This window comes from Hoplias malabaricus, chromosome 18 (assembly GCF_029633855.1).
Source record: "Hoplias malabaricus isolate fHopMal1 chromosome 18, fHopMal1.hap1, whole genome shotgun sequence".
Lineage (NCBI taxonomy): Eukaryota > Metazoa > Chordata > Actinopteri > Characiformes > Erythrinidae > Hoplias > Hoplias malabaricus.
Window position 1 is genome coordinate 12489767 of NC_089817.1, and position 15335 is coordinate 12505101.

The following is a 15335-nucleotide window of genomic DNA, read 5'->3' on the forward strand; positions in this document are numbered from 1 at the left end:
AGTGTCAGCATCCTGTGGGCAGCGTCCAGTGACTACTGGTGAAAGACTAATGGATGACCCACACAAACAGTTTAGAAACAGATGTGCTGCTGTCTCTGATTTTACATCTACATGATGGACCAACAATATAGGTGTGTCTAATGAGATGGACAGTGAGAAATTACTTGTTTGGAACAGATTCTGCTCTGGCACACAGAGCACTGCTTGCACATCTAGAGAAGGTGCAGGTGGAGGTTAAAGGAAGAATGGCGGTAATTGTATACATGCACACATCCTTACTTACAGATATAGAAGAGGTTTGTGCATTCCCTGCAGTGGCACGTTCCCTGCAGTAACAGGATCTTCTGGAAGAAAGAATGCTCATTAAAATAAAAAAAATAAAATAAATAAATTTGAAAAAAAAGTTAAATACAGTACAGGCAAAATACTTAAGAGTGTTCATATTGTCTCTTAAACTGCATGGAGGCACATAAATATTCCTTTTGATTGCATAACACACATATTAATTTCCCATTACTTGCCAAACACAATGAGCAGATAGAGAATAATAGACCACATTATCACATGCTTTGTTAAGATGGGACTAAGTAAAAAAACTGATTTTTAAATTCTCTGTGGTTTTGTAGAAATAATGCTAAAGGTTAAATTCCTGCCATGGCGCATATTAACATCAATACCTTTAAAAACAATAAACTATGTTGGCTGACGTTGTTTATTTGTATTCATTTAAAAAATAATTACTCGCAAAGCACACATATGTTATTTTAAAGTCCCTTTTCAACATATAAGTGCACTTCATAGATCTATACTTGCAGGTTGTAGTCCATTTCATTACGAAGGAGGATGATACATGTAAAATAATTTCCATTAACTTGATGCTAGAAAGCCATCTAGGTCGTGTTATACAATAAAAGAAATACTGAGGAGTCGAATCCCAAATACTTGATTCTTCGACTCCAAAGAATCAATGCATCTGTGTCGACCCTTTGGAAACGATTCTGAATGCCAAAACACGTGGAGTCAACTCAGTTCGGGGTTGTGCATTCTTCACGCCATTTTCAACTATAGATACAACTTTGGCATACTCTGACAGTGGTGCAGTCATGAATAAAACAATTATTTTATTTATTTGTTTGTTAATTTGCAAACATTGCAAATAAAGTCGAGTAATCGTTTCCAATGACGTAGAACACCGGTTGTAGGAGTCGACTCCAGACCATTCAAAGTCATACTACAAGCTCAAGCGAATAAACACCGAATAAAATATTCCAAAGAAAAATATAAATTCGAGGAGACAACTTGTTTTCACATTGCAATTACAATTCGAGAGAGCATCTTCCTAGTACAATTTTATTCAGTATATTACGGAAGTTGTAGAGACTGTTGGAAAGCTGTGGGAGTGGGCTACTGAACAACTGTAGAAGTATTACAGTAACGACCTGATAACACAAAATAAACCATGTGAGCGGGCAATGGGCGAAAGTTTGGGAGAACGCTTGAAAACCATTGGTCAGTGAAACCTGTGGGGGGAAGAGGAAGAGACCGCAGGCGATTACTCCAACACCAACCTTTGGGCTGCAAGGACACAACTGTGGAATTTACTTCAAAAGTGTGCTAGTCCATAACACCGTTACTCTTACATTTTCACTGTTGCTTTTCATATCGTAAAGACACATTTACCCATATTAGCATGATTTTAAAGTTTGCATATCTCGCTAAACCCGTTAAAAAGACAGCTATCTAAGGATCAAAGTCCGCGTTTCTGACATTATACTACACAAAATACTGGAAATGACCGGTTCAGTCAGTCCAAAATGGCGAACGCCGCAAATATTTCCACCACATCAACAATAAAATAGACGCACGGCAATAGATTTCTCCAGTTCAACGTTTCTCACCCTGACACGCGTGGAAAGGTAAAAAGCAACAGTATATGTGTGAGCAACTCTAGTCAAACGCGAGAACATACTGAAGCAACACATCGGTCACAAGGTATGAGACTCTACAAATGTCAAAACCTAAATTTCCCAATTTTCTGTATAATATAGAGAACAATACCTACTAATTGTAATATTTCAGTTTTAAGTTTAGCCATGACTTTTGTGTACATCAATGTTTGTGTGTGTAAGGGAGAGAGAGATCTCCAGGGTTTTCACTGCCCTACCCAGTAAACATTTAGCCGTTGATTCAACGTTGAAATAACGTAATGACTGCCGTCTAATAAACGTTCTCTTAAGCTTGAAAATGAAAGTTGAAAAGACGTCCAAACACAAACATTGAAAAGACGGCTATTAGACGTATTTTGGACGTCCATTGACGTTATTAATTGGTCCCGAAATAAATTACTTGTATAAAACGCATTTTGGACGTCTACTATTGTTTAAAATATGCCCTTAACGGACAGACTACTTTTAGACCTATTTTGAACGTCCAGGGACGTTCCTTGTTTACTGGGTAACCTTGTGTGTGTGTGTGTGTGTGTGTGTTTTAGGCTATGGATATGTAATATATTGAGTCCAAATTTTATTGTACTGCTGGGTAATTGACAAAAGTACACATATGATTTGTACACATGATTGCATGTGTGATTTACCAGCATCTGAGAAGATCACGCAATGGCCTGCTACTTTTGAGTCACTGAGTTTGGTTTGTCATTCCCACAGTGTGGCTTGTGTGCGTGAATGTCATTACACTTTATCCTCTTCTGTGTCTTTTTGCTTGTGTGTCCATCCCCTCTTTAGTATTCTCTCTCACTCAGATGGGGAGGCTTCGTGTGGCAGTGGTGGGTGCAGGAGCTGCAGGGCTGTGTGCCGCCAAACACATCTTGTCGCGAAACAAAACATTTGAGCCGCCTGTGGTGTACGAACTGACTAACCACATCGGTGGTACATGGTTCTATGAGGAACGTGTGGGCACTTATGACAATGGCCTCCCTGTTCAAAGCAGCATGTACAGAGACCTCAGGTAGGCCATCAAACTCATCAAATGCCTTAGAAGGATGGAAGATATCTACATCTTTTATAAATATACAGAAACCTCTAAAAAATAGAAGGTAATAAGAAGGAAGCATATATTTTAAAAACTTAAAACCATCTCTCATTTATAAAATGACCATTTCAGCGATCCCGATATTACAATGAAAACAGTATGCAGTTGTGAAATTTATGTTGTAGTTACAACATTATAAAGTTAACAACTGAATAATAAATCTGCAGCTGAAGGAGATTCCAAGCCCTTATTTGTTTAAGCGTTTTTTGGAACAAGGAACCAGGATTGAAAGCCTGTGGGTCAGGCGGTTTAAAAAATATACAAACAGGCCATGGTTATACTGTATGTGTATTTATGTAAGCCATACCGCTTAAATATTCATGTATGTTCTCTTTTTAGAACCAACCTACCTAAGGAGGTTATGATGTTTCCTGATTTTCCCTTCGACTCCCACTTGCCCTCATTTCTGTCCCACCAAGATGTTCAGCAGTATTTGGAGCAATACTGCAAAGCTCATGCCATTACACCACATATAAAGGTATATTCAGATTGAGATTACATTGTCTTTTCTTTGATTTTCAAGAATTTTTTAAGACCTACAGGAATGTCTAAGACATGTTACCACAGTGTTTCAAAGATGGCTATTATAAACCATCTTTGTCTAACTTTGTTGATTGCTAGTCAAAATAACTGCCATGGAAACAATAGCAAATATGCAGGAAATCATCTTTTCCTGTGAGCCAATTAGGAACGGCCTGCAAATGTCCTATTGTATTAGTGAGAAATGTTTTGTTGGTGGTTAAAATAGTGCTTGTGACAGACTTTTCTCTCGTCGACAGTTCAACACAGTGGTGGAAGAGGTGAAGCCCATCTCCATGGAGACAGAGGAGGGGGGAGCTGTGACGTGGGAGGTAATTTCGCGTGGCACGTACGGAGGGCACAGCACGCAGACATTCGACTCGGTGTTCATCTGCAGTGGGTGAGGAATGCCATTTCTGATAGCACAAAAAGCCACTTGTACACAAAGTGAAGTTGATCCCTTAGTGCAATTTTGTAGAGACACCCTCCATAATGTAGGTTTTGTCAAACGAAAAGAAAAGAGGATTCTTTCGATTGCCTCATTTATTGTCTTGGCATAAAACTGATTTCACCCTTGCTGTGTGGATGTGAATGAACACTGTTTAGACCATTTATAATGAAATTGTGTAAAAGAAGGTGCAAGGAAAAGAGCAGCAGAATCTAGGCATGACTCATTTGTTCCTTCCTCTTCTACAGACATTACTCTGTGCCTCACCTGCCCTCCATTCCGGGAATAGAGCATTTTAAAGGTGCAGCAAATGTTGAGTGTTAAGAACAAACATGACCCTGAAAGTGCAAACTATTACTCATGTACACTCTAAACATATTTCTCTGTTAATTTTTCCCTGACTCTTCCATTCACTCTTTTCATCACATCTCAGGAAAAGTGATGCACAGCCATTTTTATCGCTGTCCAGAGCCATTCGCCCATCAGTCTGTTGTGGTTCTGGGTGCTGGAGCATCTGGGATTGATATCTCATTCGAACTTACTGAAGTTAAAGCTAAGGTATGAGACTTTAAAACAAGACCACTTTACAGTCCATACAATTCATTTGGAAGATTTGTGTTTCAAACGAGACAGTATATATATTCTTTAACGTTTATTTTATTAACCTTGGAAATCCTCTGTTCAGAGCTGGTCAAAAATCACTGACAAAATAATGCTCATCCAATTCAAATATATTAATATATAATTTCTAAATAATTTATAGAAAATGTAGAAGGATACGCTGTGTGTAGTTGTCAGCAATGCTTACACCAAGCAGATACTGACTTATTCCCACTTTGCTTATAATCCATCTCTAGGTGACCCTGAGCCATAATAAGCCAGCTCTGCTCTCTTCCTTGCCCCTGGAAGTTCAGCAGGCACCCCCTGTAGTGAAGGTGTTGGAGAATGGCTCTTTGCTTTTCCAGGATGAATCAGTAGCCCAAGCTGAAGTTCTTCTTCTTTGCACTGGATACAGTTTTCATTTCCCATTTCTCTGCCCCGAAAAGCTTGGGCTGGAGATAGAGCACCACCTAGTGGCTCCTCTTTATAAGTACCTGCTGCCTCCAGCTTTCCCCTCACTCTTTTTTGTAGGCCTCTGCAAAATAATCTGCCCATTTCTCCACTTCCACTGTCAGGTGAACATACAGAAAGCTATTTAATTAGTGATAGACATAGACTTTCATTTATCTCACATTCTGTCTGACTTTCTATCTTTTTCCTCTGCATTTATCATTAGGTTCAGTTTGCACTTGGAGTTCTTGAGGGCAGAGTTCAGTTGCCTTCTTGTGAAGTGATGAAAGGAGTGGCAGAAAAAGAGAGACAAAGGAAATCACAGATGTGTGTTCAAGGAAAACGCCTCATGCAAATGGACTCAGAGCAGTGGGCTTACTATCTAGACCTGGCCAACACAGCAGGATTCTTACCTCCACAGCCAGTCATACAGAGCCTTTACGAAGAGGTATCAAGACAGCGCCGAGTGCACCCCAAGGCGTACCGGCAAATTAACTACAAACTTCTTGATGCCACACAGTGGCAGATTCTGGAAGCCCCATCTATACTGAGAGATAAGGTTTAGTGTGAGTTAGTGGACCAAGAGAATGTAATATGGCCAAAGCATTTTAACATGTCCGATTTGTGTGCTAATCACCTAGGTGTAATAAAGGTTTCATGTTTATCAGATTTAAGGTTTAAAGTTTGCAACCTATACCTCAGCCTATTTAAATTTTTGGCTTTAAATTTTTTCTCATTTGGCTTAGAAAACAACTTATATAACAGCTTTTTATGATTTTGTTTTAGTTTAAGAAGGTTCATATGCTTTTCTTATTTATGACTCTGGCAGAGATGGGCACAATTTTGACAATTTGGAGAAATATTTTCAGATTTTACATAGGGCTTGTATATTTTAGTTACAGAGCAACACATTTCTGCAGTTAATCAAAATTAAATGCATCTTGGGGTCTAATTAATCTTTAAACTTGACATTTAATATTTTCAGCTGAACCAAAATGGATGCATCAGTAGGCTAGAAAACCACAAATATAATGAATTGAATATGTCTCTGTAAATCATACAATAATAAGTGCCTAATTTAGAGTTAAAAGATAAATTCAGTTACAAATATAAATGAATAGGACACTAAATGATTACAGAAATTACAAACCCCATTTCCAGAAAAGTGGGGCCTTGTCCAAAATGCAAATTAAAAATAAAAATGCAGTTATGTATCCATTATAGACATCCTGTATTTAATGGGGACGGTACAGTCACACAGCTGCAGGGACCTCGAGGTTGTGGGTTCGATTCCCGCTCCGGGTGACTGTCTGTGAGGAGTTGGTGTGTTCTCCCCGTGTCTGCGTGGGTTTCCTCCGGGTGCTCCGGTTTCCTCCCACAGTCCAAAAACACACGTTGGTAGGTGGATTGGCGACTCAAATGTGTTCATATGTGTGAGTGTGTGTGTGTTGCCCTGTGAAGGACTGGCGCCCCCTCCAGGGTGTATTCCTGCCTTGCGCCCAATGATTCCAGGTAGGCTCTGGACCCACCGTGACCCTGAACTGGATAAGCGGTTACAGATAATGAATGAATTAATGTATTTAATGGAGCATAGTACAAAGACATAGTACAAACATTTTAAATGTTGGAATTGATAAAGCTATTTTTTTTGTTCCAAATTTTTAACTTGATGCCAACATGTCCCATAAAAATTTGGAACCTTTACTTTTAACCACACTAAACATTTGGGAACTGAGGACACCAATGACAGTAGTTTTGAATGTGAAATTTCTCATTTTTGCTTCTTATAGTATTTCAACTGCTTAACAGCTCTCCATAATAGTGTTTTATGTGTCATAGTGCACCAGTTGATTTCAATGCTGCTGTAATACATGCAGAATGTGGATTGGCATTGTCTTAAAGAAATCCCTAAAGAAAGGTGTCTGAATGGGAGAATGGAGCCTGTGCAGTGATTTCCACTACAGATTCGTGTTTGTTTTGAATTCAGTACTATTGCTTTGATATGCTACATGACCACCTGGAAAAACTTGCCCTTGATCCAATAGGGTGGCTTTCAAGATGGCGGCCATATTCCAGGCATAGCATAAAAGATAGGCCCACTCACCCATTACTTGCTGCGGTATTCAGGTAAAAGAAAGTCTTGTGATTTTGACTCACCCTATATATAGTAGTCTTAACCTACTATTTTTAAGACTGTATGGAACAGTGCACTTTCAAAGCGGAATATGTTTGCATTTGTTTATATGTTAGTTGCTATCTTAGTATTTCAAGATGCTATCCTTGACTTAGAATCACAAAAGAATGAGATACTATGTAAAATATGAGATACTTTTTCAATATATTGACTTAATATCTTTAAAAACAATAAGATACTATCTCATAGTATCTCAATATATTGACATAGTATCTCAAAATAATGAGATAGTATCTTGAAATAATAAGATAGCAACTAAAGTAGAGATATATTTAGAAATATATATATTTTATGTGGCGGAAAAGGACATCTATAGTTTCACACATTGCATCTAGCATAAAAACTCACAGATATAGTAACAAGCTTAAAACATAATTTTAAATGTATTTTTAGATATAAATCACCACAGAGAGCTGGCTAAATCACTTATGATTAACAAAATGCTCCCTAAAATTTAACGTTTAGTGTTTTTCATAAAGGGAACTTTTGTTAAAAGAATAAAGAAAAAAATCCAAGAAGAAGATAAAGTAAATACAACATATATAAAATATACATAAAAACAACTGATTGCTAAATACAACTGAAGGTGTACTTTTCGGGGTACATTTCAGAGTCAACGCTTGTGCTCTAAAATGTACATGTTTTTCTGGAAACGCCTCACGCAAACATAAATATTTAGCTAAAAAACGCCATTTGACAAGAGGAATTAAGCTGTTTAAAAAGTGGGGATTTTCCCACAGTTTGTTTGTGGTGATTAAAATCTTGCATCATGGCTTTTATCAACAGTGAGAGCTACGCCACACACTTGTGAGTTTTCCCATCTGGTTTGGGTCGTCATGTCCGAACATTGTGAAATTGGACACCTACATTTTAACCCTTCCCAAGTCGTCCGCCCTCTCCACTCGCTTTTCTAAAAGTGGCGAAAGCAGCTCTGAAACCTTCAGAACCCTTCGGCCGTGAGTAGGCTAGAGGCTAGAGGAATGTGTCGGTCCATTTAACAGATACGTAAAGAAATTCTCAGAAACTCGGCCGAGAATCTGTAGTCTGCCCTGAAGTCTGTTAAAACAAACAGCTGAGGAGAAGGAACGGGAGGGAATATGGAGACTAAAGGGGGGGTTCCTCTTAGAAGAGGAACTGTTTAAGACAACTGCTTATACTTCATTAACTAATCGGCGTTTATTCAAATCGAACGACCCTGAGATATAGCAGCGCTGTGGAGATGTCAAATTCAGTCCTCCGATAAGAAGAGGTAAGAAACTTTACTTGCCACCCGCTATTTTTTTTGTGAACGCAAAACAACAACAAAACAACTTTTCTGAGTGATAATCTTCTGAATCTCGTCTTTCAGAACTTTGATTATGTTCAAATAGAGCGTTTACACTGTTGTGTGTTATATTCAAATGTAAAATATCACGACATAAATATACACTTCAAAGTGTGTGGCTGAAGGGAGGAACCCAGGGCGTGTTGTAAGGGTGGGAGCGTGTTCAAGTTCAGTGTTGACCCTCTCAGTTTTTAGTCCTCGTACGGCAAAGAAATCATATCTTGGCAAGAAAACGCACAATATTTTAATTGCATATTAGTTATTTTTCTTGAATTTAAACAACCCCCTTGGTTCGTTTAGAGAACTGACAAAGCTGAAACACTCATTAAAACATGTGTATCAGATGGGTGAAGTTTGTGAATTAACTTTGAAGTTGGCTTGTCAAAGTTTGTTAGCTGAGTGTTGTCTGTATGGTGTGGTGTGTTTGTGAGGTAAATAGTGTGTGCAGTGTGTGTATTATGGTGAGTGATGTTTGGATTTTAGGATGTAATGTGTAGTCTGTAGTGCACAGTGTGGTCTGTACAATGTGTCTATGCGGTGAGTTTGGTGGGATATTATAGAGCAAGTGGTTGAAGTTTGATTGTTCAAGCTTTAACACTGAAGGAGGATAACATTCTGTATCCAAGGTGGTTTCTAAGGTATCTATGATAACATATTGTCTGTTTGAGAGACGTATCACTTTGTTAATAGCAGTTTTATTGGAACGTGTCAAATATTCTGCCAGCCATTTCCTATGGGAAACCATATACGAAGAGATACTGTATCACTGAGAATAACTCAAGCACAGTATTTACAGTGCTCTTGATGCTTTATTTAACTGACTTCCAATATTTTCAACCTGATTGTATATTGTAAATGTAAACACATTTAGAAATTGAGGCTTGTTACACATATTAAAAGTGGGAACAGGAGCACGTTTACCACTGTGTTACATCACCTTTCATATTTATTACATTGTTCAGTCATTTGGGAACTGAGGATACCAACTGTTCAATATATATATATATATATATATATATATATATATATATACACAAAAACAAAACCACACAAACTGGATTCCAAAAAAGTTGGGACACTAAACAAATTGTGAATAAAAACTGAATGCAATGATGTGGAGATGGCAAATGTCAATAGTTTATTCGTAATAGAACATAGATGACAGATCAAAAGTTTAATCTGAGTAAATGTAACATTTTAAAGGAAAAATATGTTGATTCACAATTTCACAGTGTCAACAAATCCCAAAAAAGTTGGGACAAGTAGCAATAAGTGGCTGGAAAAAGGAAATTGAGCATATAACGAAGAGCTGGAAGACCAATTAACACTAATTAGGTCAATTGACAACATTATTGGGTATAAAAAGAGCTTCTCAGAGTGTCAGTGTCTCTCTGAAGCCAAGATGGTAAGACCTTTGTCCCCAGACGTCTGTTGAGTGTTGTAAGAAGAAGGGGGGATGCCACAGTGGTAAAAAATGGCCTTGTCCCAACTTTTTTAGGATTTGTTGACGCCATGAAATTTTGAATCAACATATTTTTCCTTTAAAATGTTACATTTACTCAGATTAAACTTTTGATCTGTCATCTATGTTCTATTACAAATAAAATATTGACATTTGCCATCTCCACATCACTGCATTCAGTTTTTATTCACAATTTGTTTAGTGTCCCAACTTTTTTGGAATCCGGTGTGTGTGTATATATATACAGCTAGCATTATATTTATACATTACTTAAGCATTATACATGACAGAACATGTTCCACTGCTTCAGAATCCAGTGATGGGGTGCTTTACACCATTGCATCCAGCGCATGATCAATTGTGGAATATCTAGGAGGGTAAGAACTTCACAAACTGATTTACTGCAGAGGTTTTGTCATATTACAGTAGCCCGCTAGACTTCAATGAGCTCTTTAGAAAGACCCATTCTTTCATAAATGTTTGTAAAGGCAGACTGCATGGCTAGGTGCTTGATTTCATACACCTGTGGCAACTGACTGAATAAAACACCAGATTTCAGGTGTGTCCCAATACTTTTTTCCATGTAGTGTTTGAAGTAGGATTGAAATCCTAATATTGTTTATGTACTATGTCAAATAAGCTTTCATGTGCAAATATATCCTTTAGCTCAGTATACAGAATCTGTTTTTAACATAACGTTTAACATATGTTTTTATATTGTGATTCCTGATATAAAAATGAGCCTCTGATTTGTTTGTGTCCTTTTAAGCAATAAATTTGATGATTTGTGCGTTTGCTGTAAAGAACTCTTCAGGGAAGCTTTGCTTTGTGTACCAGATTTGATTGATTTTTGTAAAATATTTAATATAAGTGTTTTCTATTTCCAATATGTGCTAATTTTATTTACCAGCAGATGGATGAGGAGGCAGACCGCAACGGGCAGGAAAACCATAGCTCTGATGACCCTGCTCTTTCTGGACTTAATGTGGGGACAGACACCCAGCCTCAAAACTGCCAGGAGTCCCCAAAGCCAAACCAGGAACTACCCATCTTGCACTGGGAAGACTTGAGTCTAAGGATAGCAGAGCTTGAGAAACAGGAAGAAGAGAAAATGAAAAATGCAGAGGTTTGACCTAGATAATACAGATAAACATTTCTGGAACACTTCAAAAGTCCAGTTTGTCACTTGAGGAGTTCATATTACATTAATACCTTTGGAAAGATGTTTTCATATTTAAACTCAGAAAGACTCCAGAGTATCAAGTCTGGAGATGTTCCAGAGTGCTCTTTTCACACATGTAGCACACAGTGTGAGATCTCCTGTGTCAGATACATTTTCGTAGCTGGAAATGTTGCTTGTGTTTAAGCACGGGGTGGTGCCAGTGCAGCGCATGTAGGAAAAACTCTGGAATATTAGGTGCTCTATTCACACATGCTCACTCTGACTTTACCCAGAGTTTCTACTATGATGCTAGGAGGATATAGTAGGCATAAAATCTGGGACAAATGTTACAGAAGTGTGCACTCACACATAGAGTAAACTCTGGAAAAGATCATACAGGAGCACTTTGTAGTTATGAACAATGACCAACACAAACTGTGTAGAAACAGATGAACTACTGACCTTACATCTACAATGTGGACCAAAGAGGTAGGTGTGTCTAACAGTGGAGAGAAAGTGGGCCGAGTGTTTTAAAACTTGGCAGCACTGCTGTGTTTGATGCACTTGTACCAGCACACAGCACACTAACACATCACCATCACATCAATGTTACTGTAGCACTGAGAATGATCCACCACAGAAATTATACCTGCTCTGAGGGTGTCCTGACATTTGAAGAACAGGGTGAAATGGGGATAAGAATGTATGCAGAGAAACAGATGGACTACAGTCTGTAATTTAAAAAATACAAAGTTCTCTTGGATAAAAATGTAAAATATACATAGGTCAACACCCATAATCTCAAAACTGTAACAAAACAATATCTCTGGCATCAGGCATTGTATTTATTGTTTGTTCTTGGCAGTTTTCTGTGGCTTTTATATTGTTCATACTGATAAAATAATGTCATATTCACCAAAATTAAGAAATATATTGATATACATTTGCCATATCATCCAGCCCTTACATTACATGTGTATAGAAAGTGGATTGTCAGTAACATGAAAAGACTACCACTAAAATCGCTTAAAATGATATTTTAATTTCCTCTCTGTTGTCTGTTTTCTTACTCTAGTCCAAGGATTCACCAGAACAAGAATCGCATCTCGCACAGTGGTCTCATGAAAAGCACCACTCACTTCTAAGGAAGCACTGCCAAGGTGAGGAGGACTTTGGAGGATGCCGTTTCCCATTTATTACTTCTCGGTATGTTATGAGTGCTTTATTATTTTATTTTAAATCCTACACAAAAACATATCTCTTCTATCAAATGTCTGTTCTGTTATTTTACTGAATGACAAGCTGTCAAGGAACCATTACTAAGAAAAGGAAATGAACAAAAAACAAGAAAGAAATGCAAATTGAACCAGGATTCTACTTGTGTTCTAAAAACAATGCACTGCCTACTACAATGTCCAGATCTCAGCATCATTAAATGTGGTTGGACATTTAATATAAACAGAGGCTGGAATTGCTAAATTTCACTGTACTTCTGTGGGCAATTTAGTACCAATTTTGACCATGTCATTTTATTCCTTTTTTAAAGCTACATTAAAATATCCTGCTTTAATTGTCATGACTTATTCATTATTTGAGTTACACATGAGATAAACCATTTTTACTGACATTGAACAGTGTAACAATCATTTTCTAATATGTGGGAAACATAATTTGACACCATTCTTTACCACAGCTTTTATTTTTTTCTGTAGGTTTAACGCTCCTAAAAACTTGCAGCTGTGTTTTACCAACAACAGTGAGAGTGATGAGGAGGAGGATGAAGGGACCTCCAGCAGAAAGGTGAGCGTGGAGTACTTACAGCAGCACTTAATTTGCATATAGACTAATTGCTTGCCTTGTACTGCTGTTTGTCTTCCCACAGTAGGATTAATGTAGTTAGATGCATATCAGATGTAATCTGCTTGTTTGCCAGAGCCTGTGTGACACAGCAGGCCATGGTCAATGCTGTGCAGGTCTAAAACAGGAAGTGAGAGCAGCTCTAAGTGAGCTCAGAGATAAGCTGTGGGCAGAACAGAAGCAGCAGCAGCAGGTGAGGAGATGCCTGAGCTGTAGATCACATTTTAAGTTTGATTTTTGTGCACTTGAGTGTTTACACTCATACTGATGTGTATTGGTGTGTTGGTGATTCAGCAGGTGAACCATAAAGATGTGAATATTCTGAGAAAAATGCTCAGCCGCAGTGACCTGCAAACCTGTTCTGTGCTTCAGCTCAACGCCCTCAGTGCATCTCTTAACAAAGATATTCAGGGTAATAATCGCCTTCCTTTTACATGGGTTTTAAATACTTTTCATATAAATGTCAGAGTTACTCATTAACATAAATTAGTAAGTTCAGTAGATCACCCTACATTTAGATGAGAATCAAATAGTGGGGGAAAAATGCCATTAAGTACATGTTACAAGTGCATGGTATAACTTGCTATGTCAGTAGAGATGAGTACAGAAAAAAAGTGAAAAAATTATTTAACAGAGTCACCATCAGAGTTGTTTTTAATTTAAGAGACAAAAGAAATAAATCTCAGGTTAATATTTGTGTAAATCACAGATGTGTCTGTCCATCTGTCCACTCAGCAGCATGTTACGGAGTAAATAAATATGCAAATACCCAGAGAATTATATAAAAAAATATTTTTTTTGTTAATCAAATGAAGATACAGATGTATCTATGTTTGTGTGTCATTATTTCAACTTTCAGATCTGAGCTCAGAATTAGTGAAGCATCTAGTGGTGCGGGACCATCTTCGGACAAAACAGGATGCCATGCTTCTGGACGTACAAGATATGACGTGACTATTCCTGTAAAACCAGGAGTAGCCATAATTTTAAGACTGATGAACTACAGTGGAGTGTGGAATTTCTTTACATCAGCATTGTGATGTTAGATAAGATCATTTTTGTCCACCTTCCCTTTAAAGCCACAGCTTCCTGCTTGTCTTGAGTTACTTACAGAATTTTTGGTGAGGATGTGCGACAGATTATATTCAGTCACAAGTTTTATTGTGAGAGCTTTGGCTTTATAAATGTGAACAAATAGCTCTTTAAGTATTAAACAAGCATGCTCTTATTTATCTAAAAAATATGCCTGGTCATGTAGGGTCAGATATTACCATTCATAAGAATATGAAAGCTGCTATAAATTCCATGCGTGATCAATAACTGTGATATATATTAATCAAAGATTCATTGTCAGTTAAATGCTTCATGTGAATATGAACTGCATGTGGGAATTTAATAACTGATATTATGTGTTTTTTTTAATTCACAGTATTGACATAAACTGAATAAATATATACATTTTATTTTATGAGTTCTTCATCATTCCTCTTTTGAATTGTAAAGTATTCATTGTAGTTCACTGATGTATCAAATATTGTAGCTTTTCACACTATTTGAAAAATGCTAACAGCTTTCTACAACATTTCACAATGAAAAAGAAAAAGTCAACAGACACGGCTCTCCACGGTAACACAAAAGGTATTGTTACTGCTGCAACTTACACTGCCATTCAAAGTTTAGAATCTCTGCCATATTGATATTTTGGTTAAAATTTATACACATAAAAAGCCCAGAGGAATTATTAAAGAAACAATACTAATTTTGGAATAGTCTTTCCCATATTAACTTTAATGTATATTTACTGAGCAATTATTTTATGAAAAATAACAAGATACATGCAGTGTTATAATGTGATGTTGAAAATAACATTTGAGATGACTATACAGAGTGATTCAATCTGTTTAAAATATTTCCTATCCAAACAAGAGCAAAGAGAAACTAGGCAAGCCCAAATTACATACCATTGTCATTGGAAGGTCTGGAGAAGCTTTGGTGTTTCATATCAATGGCTTTGTTTACAATAATAATAAATAATAACAAATTATACAAAAGTGTATCTTGTCAGTTGCTTACAGTGTGTGTACGATCTTGGAAAGCCTGTTATTTTCTGTTCATACAAAGCTACAAATCTGAAGCACCGTGTTGAGATGACATTAAAGCAACTCATTTACCAGAAAGCAACAAAATAACATTGTAACATTTAAGTTTCTGAACATTTCTAAATCCAAGCACCTTAACATTTTATTAACCAACTAATCTATTCTTGATTGA

At 37.2% G+C, this 15335-nt stretch overlaps 2 protein-coding genes across 4 annotated transcripts; both read left to right on the forward strand.

Annotated features, from left to right (window-relative positions):
- Positions 1–1443: 1443 nt before the first annotated feature.
- LOC136674952 (uncharacterized) lies at positions 1444–6238 on the forward strand. 3 transcript variants are annotated; one of them, XM_066651284.1, is made up of 8 exons: positions 1444–1609; positions 2742–2964; positions 3388–3526; positions 3828–3967; positions 4264–4316; positions 4449–4573; positions 4873–5190; positions 5292–6238. In XM_066651284.1, the coding sequence occupies exons 2-8, from the start codon at positions 2759–2761 to the stop codon at positions 5628–5630; spliced, it is 1320 nt and encodes a 439-aa protein (XP_066507381.1). In that variant the 5' UTR covers positions 1444–1609; positions 2742–2758; the 3' UTR covers positions 5631–6238. The 3 variants fall into 3 exon arrangements, with proteins under 3 accessions (XP_066507381.1, XP_066507378.1, XP_066507379.1); XM_066651281.1 differs by having other exon boundaries at positions 1445–1992; XM_066651282.1 differs by having other exon boundaries at positions 1445–1992; positions 2759–2964.
- A 927-nt stretch (positions 6239–7165) lies between these two features.
- Positions 7166–15029, forward strand: im:7136398 (schwannomin-interacting protein 1). Its single transcript, XM_066651376.1, has 7 exons — positions 7166–7192; positions 10956–11171; positions 12283–12413; positions 12920–13007; positions 13141–13257; positions 13359–13476; positions 13924–15029. Exons 2-7 carry the CDS (start codon positions 10959–10961, stop codon positions 14016–14018), a joined length of 762 nt encoding a protein of 253 aa, XP_066507473.1. The 5' UTR covers positions 7166–7192; positions 10956–10958; the 3' UTR covers positions 14019–15029.
- The last annotated feature ends 306 nt before the right edge of the window (positions 15030–15335 follow it).

Bases quoted from the DNA above. Each gene is read 5' to 3' on its own strand.
- LOC136674952 (XM_066651284.1), top strand. From the start codon at position 2,759: ATGGGGAGGCTTCGTGTGGCAGTGGTGGGTGCAGGAGCTGCAGGGCTG. The intron at 4,317-4,448 runs GTGCAGCAAATG...ATCACATCTCAG, and splicing joins GGGAATAGAGCATTTTAAAG to GAAAAGTGATGCACAGCCAT. The intron at 4,574-4,872 runs GTATGAGACTTT...ATCCATCTCTAG, and splicing joins TTACTGAAGTTAAAGCTAAG to GTGACCCTGAGCCATAATAA.
- im:7136398 (XM_066651376.1), top strand. From the start codon at position 10,959: ATGGATGAGGAGGCAGACCGCAACGGGCAGGAAAACCATAGCTCTGAT. The intron at 13,008-13,140 runs GTGAGCGTGGAG...CTTGTTTGCCAG, and splicing joins AAGGGACCTCCAGCAGAAAG to AGCCTGTGTGACACAGCAGG. The intron at 13,477-13,923 runs GTAATAATCGCC...TTCAACTTTCAG, and splicing joins TCTTAACAAAGATATTCAGG to ATCTGAGCTCAGAATTAGTG.